At 33.8% G+C, this 19,638-nt stretch overlaps 2 protein-coding genes across 3 annotated transcripts; one reads left to right on the forward strand and one right to left on the reverse strand.

Moving 5' to 3' along the window:
- Positions 1 to 11: 11 nt before the first annotated feature.
- Positions 12 to 4,206, reverse strand: LOC111704242 (solute carrier family 28 member 3). Of its 2 annotated transcripts, none has more exons than XM_023476424.1 (5): positions 3,931 to 4,206; positions 3,157 to 3,633; positions 2,348 to 2,719; positions 1,705 to 1,985; positions 12 to 720 (listed from the first exon to the last, which is right to left on the reverse strand). In XM_023476424.1, the coding sequence occupies exons 2-5, from the start codon at positions 3,594 to 3,596 to the stop codon at positions 77 to 79; spliced, it is 1,737 nt and encodes a 578-aa protein (XP_023332192.1). In that variant the 5' UTR covers positions 3,597 to 3,633; positions 3,931 to 4,206; the 3' UTR covers positions 12 to 76. The 2 variants fall into 2 exon arrangements, with proteins under 2 accessions (XP_023332192.1, XP_023332193.1); XM_023476425.1 differs by having other exon boundaries at positions 3,157 to 3,629; positions 3,930 to 4,206.
- Positions 4,207 to 6,121: 1,915 nt separating this feature from the next.
- LOC111704230 (retinol dehydrogenase 12) lies at positions 6,122 to 9,779 on the forward strand. The gene is made up of 3 exons (XM_023476383.1): positions 6,122 to 6,955; positions 7,027 to 7,115; positions 9,351 to 9,779. The coding sequence occupies exons 1-3, from the start codon at positions 6,173 to 6,175 to the stop codon at positions 9,445 to 9,447; spliced, it is 969 nt and encodes a 322-aa protein (XP_023332151.1). The 5' UTR covers positions 6,122 to 6,172; the 3' UTR covers positions 9,448 to 9,779.
- The last annotated feature ends 9,859 nt before the right edge of the window (positions 9,780 to 19,638 follow it).

A 19,638-nucleotide genomic window follows, 5' to 3' on the forward strand; every position in this document is an offset into this window, starting at 1 on the left:
AAATCATAACATGATAAAACTTGTGATAAATATGATATAAATATTATTTGAAAAAATATATAATGTTAATTTTATATTACACTAACTCATTGTTTAAAATGCCTGCAACGCAAGCAGTTAGCAAACAAGCAGCTGTACCCGAGATAAACGCTCTAAATGCAACTTTAGAAAAATCTGATTTTCTATCTGGTGCTATTGAAGATAGTGTAGCCAGTTGAACTCCAATACTGCCCGGATTGGCGAATCCACAAAGAGCATATGTTGCTATGAGGATTGACCGCTGTGATAGCTCGCCATTTTCAATAAGAACTCCAAGTTGCTGATAAGCTATAAACTCATTAAGAATGGTTTTAACGCCAATAAGTCTTGCCACTTTCTCACAGTCTTTCCACTCTACCCCCATCACAAATGTGAGAGGCATAAACAGTTTTCCAAGAATTAGATCAAATGTTATATAATCGAATCCTACAAGGGCTCCCAGGAATCCGACAACACTGTTAATAAATGCCATGAATGCTATAAACGCTACAACAATTGCGGTAACATGAACCACCAAGATGCCTGCAGAGGATGCACCTTGTGTTGCAGCATCTAGTAAGTTTGCTTCTATTGGAGGCTCAATAGAGATATTTTCTGCCGTAGTTTTAGATTTCTCTGTTTCTGGGTAAAATAACTTAGAGAAGGCAAGAGCAGCAGGCGCTGACATTACAGAGGCAGAAACTAAAACAAAAACAACGATTAATCTTAGAACTGTAAAAAATAAATCTTAGAAGCTAGGGCTGGGCAAATTTTTTAGTTTTGAAAACTCTGTATTCTGAGTTTATTAACGATTGTTTATAAGAAGTAGGGTTTTTTTCCAGACCAGCCTTTTCCAAAGGAATTGAGTCAATTCGCCACAACTTTGATTTTCCAATTAGATTTCGAATATATATGAATTCTGCTAGATCACAAAATCTTATCTTGAAGTATTCAGGTTGCAAAGACATGTGAATTAGAAAATTTGAGTTTGTAGCAAAGACTCAATTCCTTTGCATTCCATTTTTGATTAATTGTCAATTTTCTGAACGGTATGGTTGATATTATTTGGAAATCATGTTTGTTTGTTGATCATAAAAAATACCGCTAAATAAATGCGTTTCAAATCTAAACTGAGCTGGGAACTTTTGAATAATGGAAATCCGGATTAATGCTTAATCCACTCTTTTTCTAAATCTTGGATTAAATAATGCTTGTTCTCCTCATGTTATTAATCTCCAGATTAATTAACCGATAGGGATTAAGGATATTCCATTCTAAAGTTTTCAGCTCTGAATGCATTTGTGTACAGCAGATCTGAAAAAATCAATTATGATTAAATGAGGAGGGAGGTATATACACTAAATAAGGTGTAAAATGTAAACCTTTCTCCATTCTCATTGGTATTGTTGTTAGTTTAGCTAATTCGTTTTTACTTTACATATTTTTGGCTCTATATTTTGTTTTGTTTAATCCTCAGGATTGGGATTTGTAGCAATAAAAGAACGTGAAAACTTTTTATAAATAAAGTATCAAATGAATTTGATATTTTTCTTTATAATACTACACTCTCAGTACAGCAACCATACCTAGGTATTCACTGCCTTTAAGTTCAAAATTATTGAACAAGAATGGAAACTCTACATATAGAAGTCTTTAAATCTTTGAATGATATATATATATATTTACCAAGATGAGCTGCAGACACTCCAAAACTAACATAAGCTGCTAAAACTGTTCCTGCAATGGTTGCGAACCCCCCAGTCATCACAGCATGAAGTTCAGATAAGGTCATCTCCGAAATATAAGGTTTTATAAGGAACGGAGCAGTTGCTTGACCCATAAATATATTGGCGGCAGCATTTACAGATTCACAAGCTGTAGTTCCAACCGAGACTTGAAGAAGCCATCCGATCTTGATAACAAGGCATTGCAGGTAACCCAGGTAGTACAGCATGGATACAAGAAAACTGAACAGATATATTCAAAAATTAGAAAGTAGGTATTATAGATAAAATCTATTTAAATAAACGGAAATAAAATAATCTTTTAAAGGGACTGTAAGCGTAATTTTAAGTGACCCTTCATGCAAAGATGCAATACATGATTTACAACAGTTCCCTTGAAACCTTAGGTATCAAAACTGTGAAAGTTAATGTCCATTTGCCAACTTAAATGAAAATAAACAGATTAAACAAAAATATGCATATTAAATTCATACTTGATCAACAAGATTTGTAAGGGTACTGTTGTGAGTCAGGCTTTGCCATCTTTGCATGGAGGTCACTTGAAATAATTCTTACAGTACCTTTAAATCTTGAAAGATAAATACCTGAAAAAATAAACAGTTGAGAGAGTTTTAAAGACAACAATTGTAGACACAGAATGTGCAGCGTTAATTTCTTCAGCAATCTTCTTTGCTAGGGAGTTATTACCTAGCTTGTCTGGAAGAAACGGTTTCTGATCCACTAAATATCCGAATACAAATGAAGAGCCGGCATCAGTGTATCCCAGGAAGGTATCAAACTTTGATCCAACACAGTCAAATAAAACTCTACCATATTCCCATCTCATGATAATCAAACCAAATATAAACTGGAGGCACATGCCCCACAGGACATGCCTCCAAACTATTTTGCTCCGGGATTTAGAAAAGATAAATCCAAGAAGAAGTATGAAGAATAAACCTCCACCAGAAACTAATCTGTAATTTTCAAATTATGCTTTCCTTGCAAATTGAGCCTAAATGGCTACATCCCAAATATAATTGATTGATACAAAGTAACTGTGGAAGTATTTTGCACTAGAGGCAGAATTTAAATAATCTGAGCCACAGCTTAAATTTGAGACGCAGCTTAAATATTATTGGTTCGACTTAAAATTGTATTTAATGTTTCAAGATTTAAGCCGGCGCTCAATTAAAACCGTTTTTTGCGGATTTGAGACGCGCCTTAAATTCATTAAATTCATACTCAGGTCATGTTTTTAAAGCATGGAAGAACAATAGGTTTACAGCAGAATAGAAAAATTAAATTACGAAAATTTCACATCATAGATATTTGATGGTGATATAAATAGTTTTCATGCATAAATTATGCACTTTGGAAAGTTTTTATCTTTTAATAGTAAAGCAAAATTTTCCTGTATCGGTCGTTAGCAGTGTCAAATACAAGGAAAACAATAATACTCAGCGGAACTAATGCTGTGGCACTGTTTCTAACCATTCTACCTTGACAAATCCTCTTAATCTTTCTTGGAATCTTGATCTTCAAGTCTGACTTGATAATTTGAGGTTTGAATATCTTGAAGTAGAAGAACAGTATGTAGACCCAGGATGTGAGAAGGATAAGGAATCCAAGTCCTCCACACCAGTCCATGTCTTTCTCATTTTCTATGTTAAAATGAATCGCATATCCCAGATAGGAATTATATCCGATAAACAAGATCACTTTGACAAATATGTTTGTCAGGGTTTTCATGGATGATTTGTTAAACATGCTTTTAACATTTGTATCACTGGCAACAGCAGAACTTTGGTTATTTAGAGAATTATCAGACTTTGCATCTGGCGCTCTTGGCATACTGTATACTGTATACTTGTATTTTACTTCAAACTTCCGGGACCGATTTTAATGAATTTGATCTACATCACTGATACTGTAAACTCTGGTTCACTTCAAATACCAGGTCGAATTTTCACCAGCTAGAGTAAGCAGTACAGTACAATTACTGACGTGACATTACAGGCGAACCGAGACAGTACGCCAAATGAATAAGACCCTTCTATGGAAATTCTAGTGAGGAACCACCTACTGCTGGTTAAAATTTGAACCACTGATTCAAATTGTTAAAGATTAAGACATTCAGAATGGATTTGAATCGGTGATTCAAATCAAATTCATTAACTTAGGTCCCTGATTAGAAAAATATTTAGAAACTTCCACTTGACCCGGTTGAACTGATGAGAAAACTTTGCCTTATCTTTCTCACCAAGATAAATTTGGAAATATAAACGTTTTTTGTTTGATCAATGAAAATTACTAAATCTGCATAATATAAACTTATAAAAGTGCAAACTGCAATTGTTCTGACTGCACTAATCTCTAACCCTGAAGCTGTCTCAGCATTTCAATACAGAATATTCATGTTTAAATAATACTAGCTAATCACTGTACCTAAATCTAAAACAATTTTTTATTTCAAATTTGTAAACTTTGATAAAAATAAAATTTTCTTTGAAAATTAAGCTTTAAGATTAAACTTCTTATTGCCTATTTAATACTTTCATAGTAAACTGAGATATCATAATCCTAGGCAAGCAACTGCAGTATATTCTTGAAAAATATTTTTCCATCCCTCCTTTCCCCCCCCCCCCCCTGCAAGGTTAAATATGTTTGTTGACCATCACCCCTTAAAATTTTTCTGGCTTGAAAAGTGTTTAATTCTGATAATTTCTCCAGTCTTTCTTAGAAGCAAGAAACGCGCAAATGACTTTTGCAGAGAAATCACAAATCAAAATAAAAAGTTTTATAAAACAAAACATGGAGTTCTAATTTATACTTGACCAAGCAAATCTTTTAAGGGTACCATAGTAAATTGGCCATTGCCATCTTTGCATAGAGGGTCACTTTAAATATGCTTACAGTCTGTGACATTAAAGAATTTGGTTTTAGGGTTCCCTGAATATTTATTATGGGTCTGACTCTGGAACTTTATAATTCTAATTTTACGTAACGAAAATAATTGTCTAGGATTTATTTATAGAAAAATTTCTTACTTAAGTTGTGGGGTGCATATCAAGTTAAATATTGATCAGATGGGTAGGCAGGACATTGGCATGAGAGGGATGAAAGAGGATAGGAGTTGGATTCTATCGAGGGGGTTGTGTCAGACTGGAAATTTTAACGCTCTGTCCGTCCTTCTCTCTTCTTCCAGCCCAGTATGAGTCTAGATATCGTACTTTTAGCTCCGGGTTGTATACTTAGAACTGCTAGATGAGACTTTGTATTTTCTTAAACCTTTTAAGGACCCCTATAGTTTCTGTGTTCTTTTAAATAAAAAAAGGGAGGGCTCAAATCATAAGTTAAACACAATTCTAAATAACATCTTAATTAATTACATGTTATCTCAAAACAAACAGTTCACATTATTTATAACATGGTATGTTTAGTTAAAAGAGAAATGAGTCTGAATAGAGGAGAAGGATAATCAAAGGACAATAATTAAGGATAGATGTCCACAAGGATGAATCGTGAAGATCCAAAGAAACTATTAAATCAGGAATGGAAAATACGAGAAAAGAGGAATGGAGGATTAAGTAAAGAAGAATGGAAGAAGGAGTAAAGAGGAATTTGTTCTAAACATGCAATCCTACATTAGATCTTAAACTAAATATACTTCTCACTAATTCCTTCTTATCTTATTTTTTAAGGTGAGATAGGAAGAAAAGATGTTTGTGTGAGTGTTTAGTGTGTGTCTGTGTGCTTTTATTGAACCTAGAATCGAGGGAGCTTGGTGCCTCTCAAGAATCAATATCTCATTTTCTTTATTTGATTGGAATTGAAGATTCCCTTAAAAACTATAGAAATTAACAGAAACTTGTAAAGACGACATTTTCTACAATTTAAAAAGTACTAGTCCCTTCAGCTCCAAAAAATAATGTTTTGATGCATTATAGTGAAAGAAAATTACATAATTGTCTTGCAAAATTCTTCTTTGAGTTATGAATTAAACCAAATCTGACCATTGCTACATCAGACAATATTCTTTTTCAATGCAGCATTGTCATTTGTCACTATGATTAATATCAAAAATGATTCTGGTACTATATAAGGTACAGATATTTTCAATTATTACTTTCAAGCATACTATTGCTATCTTGAATCTAAAATATATGTCAAATAATTCTAGCACTTTCCAGTAAAATTAATCAAAAATATATTTAAAACAGTGTAGATACATACCTAATTAGTCTTTCCTTATGTAAATTAAATATAGTCTTTATCTTTTGCACCTCTTGAACCTATACTAATGTTAATTTAGATTAATGTTCAATAGTCTTTATCTTTTGCACCTCTTGAACCTATACTAATGTTTGCCTTTATGCAAATATAAATACTTTAAAACAGTATTCAACAGAAAGTTGTTATTAGAGGCAATGTCCAATTCATTAGTAATAGTGTTAATAACGATAGCTTTACTGCTGAAGTTCCTACAAACCTGGATGCAAGGACCTAAGTGTTTATCCAAAAGAAGGCTTGGTGGTAAGGTTGTTGTTATAACTGGAGCAAACACTGGTATTGGAAAGGAGTGTGCTAAGGAGCTGAGTAGAAGAGGTGCTAAAGTAATCATGTTGGTTCGGAGCTTGGCAAGAGGAGAAGCCGCAGCTAGAGAAATAAGAGGGGAAGGAGGAGAGATTATTGTGGAAAAGATGGACCTCAGCAGCTTTAACAGTATTAGAGAATGTGCATCAAAATTAAATGTAATACTGGATAAAATTGATATTCTCCTCAATAATGCTGGAGTAATGGCATGCCCTCTATCAAGAACAGAAGACGGACTTGAGATGCAGATAGGAACAAATCATTTTGGGCATTTTCTACTTACCAATCTATTACTTCCTTTACTAAAGAAAGGTGGGCCAGGAACCCGGGTTGTGACGGTTAGCTCGGTTGGCCATACTCGAGGAAAAATTCATTGGGAAGACATGAATTTTGACAAGAATTTGGTTAAATATGGTCGTTTGCGAGCCTACAGACAATCAAAGGTGGCAAACATTCTGTTTTCTAATGAGCTTGCACGTAGAGTAGTAGATTTTGGTATTCACACCTTCTCCCTTCATCCTGGAGCCATAAATACAGACCTTTTAAGGCATCTGTCTGAGAAACTAGGCGTGGCGGTAACTGCCTCTTTTTCTTGGTTCATTCGACCATTTCTTAAGGTGTTTATAGAAAATATTTTTCCTTTGTAAATTAACAGAAATAAGTTAAAATATATGTCAACATATTGCAGACTGTTGAAAGTGGAGCTCAAACCAGTCTTTACTGCTGTATAGATGAAACTATAGCAAATCATACTGGGAGATACTATAGTGATTGCAGGTAGCAAAGGGCAATAGCTAAATTTTTTTACAGAAACTTTTAATATTTTTAAACTCTTAACCCTATCCCTGCTGGGGTACTTGAAAACCAGGATATGTCCCCCCCCAGCAGGAATAGGGTTAAAAGGTTCTACGACAATCTGAGAAGGGTCTAATGATTTTGAATTGTACCATCTAGAAGTTTTCTTGGATCAAAGATATAAAAATTTGTTATCCTAGGTGAGAGTATACGGCAAAAACCAACCAAAATATATTGTTTCAAAAACACAAAAACAATTGTTTCAAAACAATTGTTTTTCTTAGAATAAAGTTTTAAAATGTTGGAACCTTTTCATCTTGTTGTAAAACCTTTTAAAAGTCTCAAAACATGTAAAGTTTATGTAAAACGAATCTGGCTTATGCCCAGCTCTATTATATGTTAATTTTTTTTTACAAAATACATATTTTTTTGTTTCTGTCTTGTAACTCAACGCTGCCTGCGCGGAACTTCTTTGTGCTTCTGCCTCAGGGTTTTTGAGAACGCAAAACCCCTAAATCTTGAAAAGACAACATCTAGTGTTTGATCTGTTATTTTAATTAATCTATGTTTTGTACCTTATACTTAATTTGGGTTAATTTAAAAATTTTAGAATAAGACTTGCAAGATTTCAAAACTGCATTTTGTTAAAGTTTGCAAAATTGATCGCTAACACAGGTTCGGGTTTTTATGTTTTTGATTTGTTATTTTGGAAGTTTTTCCTGTCATGGTAGAATTTTTCCATAATGCAATATAGCAAATTTTAACCTTGAAAAAAATAAAGGAAAAGTTAAAACCAAAATCAAACAAACCTATTTGCATATCACTTATTTCATCCAATGGAAACAACAAATTTAAAGGGAGTGTTCGCGAAAAATGAAAGGGGGTATAGACTTAATGCGATAAAAAAGCGCTTTTGATCGCTACTAATCTTACTTCTATCTGTTGCGTCTATAAGGAGAAAATTGATAAAGACGTCACATACCGAAGAGCGTAGCGCCCATACAAATTGAGGAAGTTGGAACATATGACTTGGATCGTAAAAAATCAAATTAATATCAAACAAATCATTCAGATATTACAACCTATAGTCATCGATTATCTTTCGCCACATTTATATATAGTTGATTTTTCATAATATGTTTTAATTGTTATGATCTGAGAGTTACTTATAAAAACTTTATTCCTGTTTCGAGGATTTTTGGTAATGAAGACGACATTTTCCTATTTTCCAGGAATGTTCGAAAACAAGTTGTAAGCTAAATATTATTTTAAAAAATAAAATAAAATCATATTATGAAATATAAAATATATACAAATGTGGCGAAAGATAATAGATGACCATAGGTTGTAATATCTGAATGATTTGTTTGATATTAATTTGATTTTTTTACGGTCTAAGTCGTATGTTCCAACTTCCTCAATTTGTTTTGGCGCTACGCTCTTCGGTATGTGACGTCTTTATCAATTTTCTCCTTATAGACGCAAAAGCTAGAAGTAAGATTAGTAGCGATCAAAAGCGCTTTTTTATCGCATTAAGTCTATACCCCCTTTCATTTTTCGCGAACACTCCCTTTAAAGGGACTGTAAAGGAAAAATGAAAGGGGGTATAGGCTGAAAGCTATTCACTTTAGCTCTGGATCGCGACCCATGAAAGTTATATCTGATGTTCCTATCTCGAGAAATTGATATACAACTTTGTCAAATTTATACGAAAATTAATATATATACAATTTTGTATAAAAGTAGTGGGTTTAGATTCAAATTCAGCAAGTAAGCAACCAATCTGAAAACGATGATATCCAGAGCAAGCTAATTGTAATTTACGTTTACTCCAATTCTAATTTTTGTTATTTCTATTTTTAATAGATTTTATTCATAATATTATTTATAAGTCCCTATTACTTGACCAGAAATTCCAGCAATGGCAGTGCAGTAAAGTGGTCACGTGATACAGGCGGAGACACGTGACCAGTATACTGCTCTGCCATTGGTGATAGTTTTGGTCACGTGATTTAAGTTTCAGATTTTCAAAATTTTAAATCTATGAACTTTCGTATGATTTTGACACAGTTTTATATCAATTTCTCGAGACAGGAACATCAGATAAAACTTTCATGGATCGCGAACAAGAGCTAAAGTGAATAGCTTTCAGCCTATACCGCCTTTCATTTTTCCTTTACAGTCCCTTTAATTATAGTCTTTGATCACTTTGCTTAGGGAGATATCCGCTGCTCTTCAGGCTACAGGAGAAGAAGATGGAAGAAGACTTTGGGAAATTAGTGAGCAAGTGACTGGGTTGAAGCAAAGACATTAATTCAGCTGGGTACTCAATTTAAAGAGAGAAGTCTGCATTTTGTTTTTTAATGGTGTACGATGAAACAATGACGACCTGAAACCTAACAGTCATAATTAGATCATAACTCCTTTTGAGCATGTACCAAGAAATATGTCTATGTAATAAAACAAGACATTCGTATATATCACGCACCTCTGCCCTTTCAGTAAAAGTAAATTCAACCTAAATGAGTTATAAATTCTGACGGCGTCAACTCTGTTGCACCAGCTAGACCTGCCCATAGAGCTAGGTACAGTACAAACTGGGACCGGAAAGGTTGACCCGGAAATTCAAATGTACTACGGCTGCCCGTGATATATATGTTGCGTATAGCTGGCCAAACTGCTGGACCGATTGGACTGAATTTTTTTGTGAACACTCGTGGGATGCCAGGGTGGCATAGGCTAAAATATTTTTTTTTTCACGGGCAACGCCAGGCCCTTCAGCTAGTTTTAAATAATTTGAATTTTTATCCTTTATTTATCTAAATAAAAAATACAATACCTAAAGTATATTTTAGAATCTCTAGCATATCTTAAATCCACTGTGTGTTTTTTCATAAAAAAGGTAATTTATTGGTATAAACTTAATTCTATTAATTATCTAGATTTATTTTGCTCATTTATAGAAACCATGCAGGTTAATATAGTTCAGTCCTTACTCTTTATCCCAGCAAACTGTAACTTTTGATCGCGATTTTAAACATGATTTATTGCCTTTTCTCTATTTTACTTGATTGTCGCCATATAAATGCGTCAAAAAATAAAAAAAATATAAAAGACAACAAGTTTGAAGATACAGGGTGTTCCACGAAACATGACAGTAGCAAGAAGACTTAAAAGCCGTCTGTGGCATTAAATTAATTTGTGGCATTGAGTGGTCAACCTACTTTAACAAATTAACATGATTCTTGAAACAAAACCCACAAAACTGACATTTTCAAAATGTGGTCTGTTTTTTTTGTGATGTCGATATTACCGGAGATATTAAGAATTTCGTTCAGCTTTCAATTCCAACGGAACTAACTTGTTTATAAATCTGAACGAAGTTTTTCTTATTTCCGGTAATAAATAATTCAAAGCACAAAAAATGCAGATCTCATTTTGCAAATGCCAAGATTATGGGCCTTTTGTGATTATTAACTCTAGAATTTTACTTTTAAGATAAGTTTTACGAATAATTGTCGCAAGCTAATGTTTTGTGTGACACCAGCTGCGGTCGAATTATAGACCATTAAAACACCTGAATTAAAATTTACAGTAGAAGAAACCGAAGTTCCCTGGTTAGTCCAGGGTGAATAAGGGTACAACCTGTACCCTGTGGATGAAAGATTACAGAAATTAAAAACTGTTAATTGCAAGAGGTAGTTTAAGTGTTGCTATATCGTTTACACTAATTCCGATTGAACTAACGTACTTTTGCACTAAAGTCAGCTGCAATCAGTAACCGGTTTTTAGTACGATGTAACATTAGTGCAAATGAACAAAAATCTGGTTTTCTGTGTTCAATTGGACTAAAATTTTATTTTCCCGCCAGGAATATTTTAGTACAAATGATCAATAGTGCAATTGATCTGGAATACAAAAAATATTTGTTCAAGCGCACTAATTTTTTTTCTGTAAATATTATATAGTGCAATTCAGCGTTAGTGTAAATGAACATTTTTAACAACAAAATTTGTTCAAACGGACTAATTTTTTTTCTGTAAATATATGGTGATGGTAAAATTTTAGATTTTAGTTCGATTGAACATTTATTTGTTCATCATTTACACTAATTATATGTTCATTTGTACCAAAAATATTTTATGGGCAAATGGTAAAATTTTAGATTTTTGTTCGATTGAACATTTTTTTGTTCATTTGCACTAAAATAGTACTAAATAGTACTAACAACAATTTTACCGGAACTAATTTAACTTTCGTTCAATCGAACATTTTTTGTTCATTCCCACGTTATACACATGAACTAATTAAGTAAATGATTAAAATACCGCTGGAATTTTAAAAAATAGTTCAGCGTACATGCTCAAAAAATCTTCTACGTGGTTTTAGTTTGATTGAACAATTAGTTGTTCAGTCGCACTAATTACGTCTGTCCGAAGTCCGAATGAACGTTAGTGCGAATGTACGCTAGTCCGATCAATCACTCTGTGCAAACGATAGTAGGGTTTCCAACGTAATAGATTATTCTCTTACGCGTAATTACGTGCAGTTACGCGTAATAATTTTCATTTCGTGTAATTTCGCAGGATTACGCGTAATTGGGGAAATATCCATTTCGCGAAATTACGGCGTAATTTCGCGTAATTTCTACAACGTAATTTCGCGAAATTTCGTAATGATTATGCGTAATAAGCGAAACTATAATTACGCGTAATTACGGCGTAATTACGGCGTAATTACGGCGTAATTTCTACAATGTAAGTTCGCGAAATTTCGTAATGATTACGCGTAATAAGGGAAACTATAATTACGCGTAATTACGGCATAATTTCGTCTAATTTCTACGAGGTAATTTCGCGAAATTTTGTATTAATTAGCGAAACTTCTATTTCGCGAAATTACGCCGTAATTTCGCGTAATTTCTACAAAGTAATTTTGCAATAATTACATCTATGAAATTTTGAAGTTTTAACTTTTAATTTAAATAAAACAACTAACCTTCAAGGAAAATAATGTCACGCAAGTTGAATCAGAAATATGTTGATGTAATTTTCACGTTCGACAACTAAAAATCTCAATGAATAATAATTGTCTTAAAACATTTTTTTTTAAAAAGTGAATATGTGCAAATTTTCTTTTTTCCATCTGATAATCTGAGTTCGTTTCCTTTATGCCCATTTGACAGCCCAAATTTTTATTTTGAATAATCTTTTTTTTGTTTATTTTCTTGTGATTTTTAACAAACATTTTTTTATATTTTTTATCGATTTTGATGGTTATTATATCGTTACAACTGACGAGGGTCAACCCAGACCGAAATATATTTTCAATAAATGTGGAACTAACATATATTTTTTTACTCTACAGAGGTTTAAGGTCCATCACCATCACCGTATTTTAAATGAAAAGTTAATTAATTTTTAATTTTATCAAAAAAATACAAAATCTAAAAATTTTCAATTTTCGACGACTTGTTAATATTTCAACCTACTTTCTCAAGTATACCTTAATCTTGTTTGAAAAAAATGTCAATAAAATCGTCAAAATATGTAGCGGGCATATCCTTACACATATTTTCCCGCTATTATTTCTGAGAATTAAGATGTACTTTATTTATTACGGAATTGTTTCGTACATTACGTAATTTCGCGTAATTACGCATTAATTACGCGAAACTAGACTTTCTTTCGTAAACGTAATAAGCGCGTAATTACGCGTAATGCTTCTGCGTAAGTGAAAGAAAGTGTTACGCGTAATTATGCGTAACTTATAATTACGACTGGAAACCCATAACGATAAGACACCATTTAACTTTACGCGATCTGTGCACCCGCAGGAGTAGCACTTTTCCGAGGGGTGCACAAATAGTTTGACAATGCGGGNGGCTAGCCTCCCGTGCTATTTTTTGTTCTAAAAGGAATGGTGTCTTTCAAAGGTTTAGAGACAAAAAACAGAACTTTCAAATGTTCTTTACTCTTGAGTTTAAGATTTGAAAAGTGTGAAAGCTCTGAGTTCTAGGGCGGGGGGCACTGCCCCCATTTCCCCCTGTAAACGCCCTTGGTTCACTCATATGCAACGGTTTAACTAAAAAAATAAAGAAGGGCCATTAACGTTTTATTTGAAGTACGTAGAAAGAAAAACGGTGGTGTATTTTTCGACCTACACATATCCGCCATATATATACTCCACTTCTGACCTACACCAAATCCGCTATACTACACATCCGACCTACTAGCACGTGGTATTACAGCTGCTATATGGACTTGTGGCCGCAGCGCCCGGCCCCCTAGCCTGTCCTAGCCGCAGCGCTCTGCCCCCTAGCCTGTCCTTGCCGCAGCGCTCGGCCCAGAAATTGTCTTAACCTAACCTAACCCTCAAATAATACTAAAAGAAACAGCTGGTGTGGGTCCGATATTGCAGTAGGTCGGAAAGTTAGTAGGTCAGAAGTTCAGTAGGGGGGATGTTGCGTATAGACGATGTAACATTACCAGAAAAACGTCTTAAAACGTCGTCTTTTTTGTCGTATCGATCGGAATGATGGTAAAGTTCGCCTTATGCTATTTTTAAATATTAAGATTCTACAACAAATAAAGTTGTTCATTGATTTGTTTTAATCTTTATGATTGGTTAATTTGAAGTAATGAAAGTTTAAAAGTAGTAACAGCTGCAGTTGGTCTAATTGCGAAGTTTACGCGGGGTCAAAATGTTCATTCAAGGTCCGTACACTGTGTTTATCTATCTATCCCAATGTAAACACAATTTAGATCTCGTAGACTCGTTGAATCAGACACAGAGTTCCTTCTAGAACCGACAGAAGCTAAAATTATCCACTTTTCCTAAAACCCGGGTAAACATGTGGTTTTTCAGTTCTCTTGCTTTCTTTTTTATTTCTGTTCTTGCTGTCTTAATAGGTAAAATATATAGTTTAAAACAAACAAACAATTTGTTTTTACACTTTTTAAGTTTCATGGCTACGTGAATACCTGTTTATTACTCATAACTATATTTTTATAAAGATTATAATCATTTAAGGGACTGCACCACCGTATTTTATACAAGTATTAAATAAATTTATATACTTTTAATCATTTTCTTCTCTTATTGAAGAGCTTGGGTCCGTCCGTCGATTTTGGACCCCCCACCACCTGCCCCCGTCCCCTCCTCCTATCAATTTTGTACATGACCACTTTTCACAATTTTCAATAAAAATTTGTATTTATTTTAGGTTAGGTTAGGTTAAGACACTTTCTGGACCGAGCGCTGCGGCTAGAACAGGCTAGGGGGCCGAACGCAGCGGCTAGGACAGGATAGGGGGCCAAGCGCCACAGCTAGGACAGGCTAGGGGGCCGGACGCTGCGGCCACATGGTCAATTATATCCATGTCTTACATATAATATTTGTATATATACAGGGTTAGGTTAGGTTAAGACACTTTCTGGGCCGAGTGCTGCGGCTAGAACAGGCTAGGGGGGCGAGCGCAGCGGCGAGGACAGGATAGGGGACCGAGCGCCACATCTAGGACAGGCTAGGGGGCCGGACGCTGCGGCCACATGGTCAATTATATCCATGTCTAATATATAAGATCCATGTACAAAATTGATAGGAGTCGTATATTATGAAATTACCAAGAGCTTTAGAAAATAATAGAAATAATTTAAATATCTATTGTAATAGAATAAGTTTGCTTTCTCAAGCATAATTAATCAAAACTATAGAGAAGCTACCTGGTCACAAAGTGGTAATTTCCTAGAGAACGATTTTTGGACAACACCCCAGGCCCTTTTCATGCTTCTCATGTTTAACACATGGTTAAAGATGGTCATTTGGCCGCAGCGCCCGGCCCCCTAGCATGTCCTAGCCGCTGCGTTCGGCCCCTTAGCCTGTCCAAGCCGCAGTGCTCGGTCCCACTGACCCTAAATATATACTAATTTTGTCGAAAATCGTTGAAATTGAAGGTCTGTCCTGGCCGCAGCGCTCGGTCCCCTAGCCTGTACTAGCCGCAGTGCTCGGCCTAGAAATTGTCCTAACCTAACCTAACCGTGAAAATAATACAAAATAAATATTTTTTGTTGAAAATAGTTGAAATTGATAGGAGGGGGGGGGGGCGAGGCTAGGTCCAAAAATGTTTGTACGGGCAGACCCCACAAAGTCGTACCAAAAATGTCACGTAAATTTGACCTTCTATTTCTGTCTAGTTCACAGTGCTCTACAATAAACTTTTAAAGAAAACCTACATGAGAAAATAATCAATTTTTAAATAGAATAACAAGAATATTTTTTTTGTTTTTGCTTTGGCGAAGATTTAAGGGATACCGAGGTTAAAAATTTCTGTTTTTATTAAGGTATTCTCCCAGTAGCCTACGATTTCTATTTCGAAGAGGAGATGAGTGGAACTAAGACTATGCAAGCTGTTCTACTCACTGGCAAACCTACTGCCAGAGATGCGGTAAATTTATTTCTTTTTCTCTTTCTTTCTTCTTTCTTTCTTTCTTTCTTTCTTTCATCTTTTATTCTTTCTTGTTTTTCTTTCTGACTCTGTTTTCTTTCTTTCACGTTTTTTTCTTTCTGCCTTTCTTTCTTACTTTCTTTTTTCTTTTTTTCTTTCTTTCTTCTTCTTTCTGGCTCTGTTTTTTTCTTTCTCGTTTTTCTTTCTTTCATCTTTCTGTCCAAAGAGTATAACTAAGAATCCGTTTATATTGATTATAAAAGAATTTGAGCGTTTTAAATATTTTCATATTTTTATTTTTATTCTAATCTAAACATTTTTCTTTCTTACACTAAATGAACTTTAAACCATGAGTGAAGATATTTGCAAAAAACGATGCAAATACTTTTCAAAAACGATGCAAAAACAATGTAAAAACGATGCAAAAACGATGCAAAAATTGATTTTTTTAGTAATTGCAAAATTTAATAAAGCAAACTTTAACATATCACAGTTTTAAAATAGTGGAAGTTTTTAAAGTTTTTGTTGTTGGAAAAGTATCAAAAACTATAAAAAACTATTTCCAGGTTGTGAACCTACTGAAGCTGGGAGAGGTCCCTAGGCCGGTCATCAGTGCTAAGCAGGTTCTTGTTAAGGTAATACTTTGTTTTCACATTCAGTGGTCGCCACAATGTAATGATATAAATGGAGGAGGAACTTAAATCTAAAAAACCCAAGCCTGCGATTATGGCTAGGGTCTAAGCTGTCGTTGAACCTTATTTACGGCTTGAACTTTCAGATTCAAGCTGCATTTGCATTTGGTGGATTTTCATGGAAGGAATTGGCGCATTGCGGGTTTTATGAGAACAAGACTAAAACCAACCTAGGTCGGTTTTATTTTCATTGGGTCTAACTCCTTAAGTCGAGCCGAATATCTTGCAGCTGTCAATTAGGTGACACAAGCTGTCGTCAGAGTTGGGTCGAAGATTGGATCTTATAGTCGGGTTTAAGAAATTACGGCTCAAGCCGAAGTTTTTAAATCGCGGGCTCCAGATAACAACGCAACTATGCATCACATTCTAAGAACTGAAAGTTCTGCAACGCTTTGGCCGTTAAAAACCCCTGTCAAGAGAAACAGATATTCCACGCTGCACATTACCCTGCTGTTGGTTAATCTTATCATGCAATATTATTGTTTAAAAAGTCGTCTTTTTATTCTGCTTAATTTTTTAGACCTCTACAAAAAACAGCCATGTTCTGAGAAAACAATAAAAAAATTGATGAACGGAATATTTTTTTTTTACATTTTTGACATTTTTAATACTCTCCGAAAGTACTGTGTCATTTTATGTAGTAAGTAACGAACGTCTAATTTTTATGGCAAACGAAACATCTGGGAAGTGTTTTTTTGATTTAATTTTTTTATTTTGGGGTGTTTTTTTTTATACCAACCCTGGCAAATTGTATTCTATTTTATTTGCATATGTTCATTTCAACCTAATTTTGCCTGCATTAGACAATTTTTTTTACAGGTGAAAGCTACCGCTGTCAATATCGAGGATATAATGACAGCTGTTGGAAGACGACCCCTTGTTTCCCTGACAGCGACACAAGAAAACCCGGTAGTTTTGGGACAAGAGTTTTCAGGTTTGTAAACTTCTACATTTTTTAATAAAAGATGAATAAAAACTACAGAGCGTACCATATCATATTAGATTATCTCCAAGTTTTAATGCTAAAATACGATATTAATAATAGAATAACCTATAATTTTTTGCATGACAATATTTACATCAGCCTTACACATTTTTTCAAAATGGTTCTTTTTTAATTTTCTGATTAGTCCCTTTAAATCTCAATTTAAAGAGCTACGATCTAGTACAGTGGTACCTTTATCAATATCTTTATTAATTGATAGCTTCTCTTGACTTCTATGTTTATGTGTATCCATGCTGTTTAACAGCTTGATTTAAATCAAAGTTAAAATCTAAAGTCATCTTCATTGCATTGATAAATTCGCCTGCCACTCTATGATGTGGGACACCCTGTAAATGGTAATATCGTTTATTTCAGAGTTGATCTATATACTTACTTAGAAATTAGTATTCTCGGTTTTGTTGTTTCTATGTTTATCGAATCATAACTCTTAAACCACTGGACCGATTTGCATCAAATTTTGATTAAGGAAGTCGAGTTGCATAGAACCATGATACTTTTTCTGAGTTTTCTAAACAAATTTTAACTTGATGTAATGACTTTTAATTGGAAAGTTCAATTTTAAGACAAAATTGGGTTCCCAAATCAGTAAGATATATACCTATTATAGGAGTAGTTGAGAATATCAGAGCAAATATATTCCTCTTCTAGGAAAAGTTGAGATCAGAGCAAATATATTCCTCTTCTAGGAATAGTTGAGATCAGAGAAAATATATTCCTATTCTATGAATAGTTGAGATCAGAGAAAATATATTCCTAGTTTAGGAAAAGTTGAGATCAGAGCAAATATATTCCTATTCTAGGAATAGTTGAGATCAGAGCAAATATATTCCTATTCTATAAATAGTTGAGATCAGAGCAAATATATTCCTATTCTAGGAATAGTTGAGATCAGAGCAAATATATTTGAATTCTTGGAATAGTGGAGAAGATCTGAGCAAATATATTCCTATTCTAGGAGTAATTGAAGAGATCGGAGCAAATGTTACCAAATTCAAGGTTGGAGACCCTGTACTTGGGCACAAGCTCCCATTCAGAGTCAGGTGATTATTTTGTACTTCATTTCCTAACCTTATTTTATGCATTTATTAAATAAATGATTTTGAAAATGCTCCACGTAAAGAATAATTTCACAATCGTTTTTCATTTATCTGTTTACAGTAATATCACATTCGTTTTATTTTGAAAATCTCTTTTTTAGTTTAACTCTTTTTTTGCGATGCATTTTTGAATATTTGTGATAGGTTTGGTTCCTGGGCAGAATATGTTGCAGTAGGAGCTGATGTTTTAGGAAAATTCGCAATTAAGAAAACTACAGATTCATGTGTACAGTGTACATTTTTAATAAATTACAACTAGCTGAAGTGCCCGGCGTGGACCGTCGAATTAAAGATGAAATTTAGAATTTAGAAAAAAATGTTGAATTTTGAAAATAAAATTTAAGTTTTGAAGTAAACAAAATTTCAAATTTTTTTAGCCTATGTTGCTCCTAGGGTACCCATTGGTTCCCTAAAAAAATTCAGCCAATTTTGTCCAGTGGTTTGGTCAGCTATAGCTAACATATAAACATATATATCTGAGCGAAAAGCCTTATTATATAGATAACTATTACAATGTACACTGTACAGTTAGAGCGAGTAGTTTACAGTTGACAGTTGACAGTTGACATTTAACAGTTGACAGTTAACAGTTAACAGATGACAGATGACAGATGACAGCTCTAAACCTGAAAAGTACTGTTCATCTTTACTTATATTGTAAAGTTTTTAGTACATAAACCTGAAAAGTAATGTAAATGCTTAAATATATTGCGATGTTAACAGTCATTAACCTAAAAAGTACTGTACATGTTTACTTATATTGCGATGTTAACAGTACATAAACCTGAAAAGTACTGTACATGTTTACTTATATTGTGATTATAACAGTACATAAACCTGAAAAGTACTGTACATATTTACTTATATTGCGATCATAACAGTACATTAACCTGAAAAGTACTGTACATGTTTACTTATATTGCGATTATAACAGTACATAAACCTGAAAAGTACTGTGCATGTTTACCTATATTGTGATTATAACAGTACATAAACCTGAAAAGTACACCTACGCTGAAGCTGCAGCCCTACCAATGAGTGCAGCAGTGGCATATGCTGCTGTGAACGTAAGTTATATAAATAATATAAATAATAATATGCATATTTTTTTATGATGATTTTGATATACACTATACAGGGTTACCCACAAAGGATGAAACTTCAGAGACGACTGTTCGGATTTTATTTGCTCTTATTCCTTAAATGAATAAGGAAACTTTTACTTTAACTTTATCTTTAACTTTTTTTCGTTTTTTACTAGATC

This window comes from Eurytemora carolleeae, unplaced genomic scaffold (assembly GCF_000591075.1).
Source record: "Eurytemora carolleeae unplaced genomic scaffold, Eaff_2.0 scaffold194, whole genome shotgun sequence".
Taxonomy (NCBI): domain Eukaryota; kingdom Metazoa; phylum Arthropoda; class Copepoda; order Calanoida; family Temoridae; genus Eurytemora; species Eurytemora carolleeae.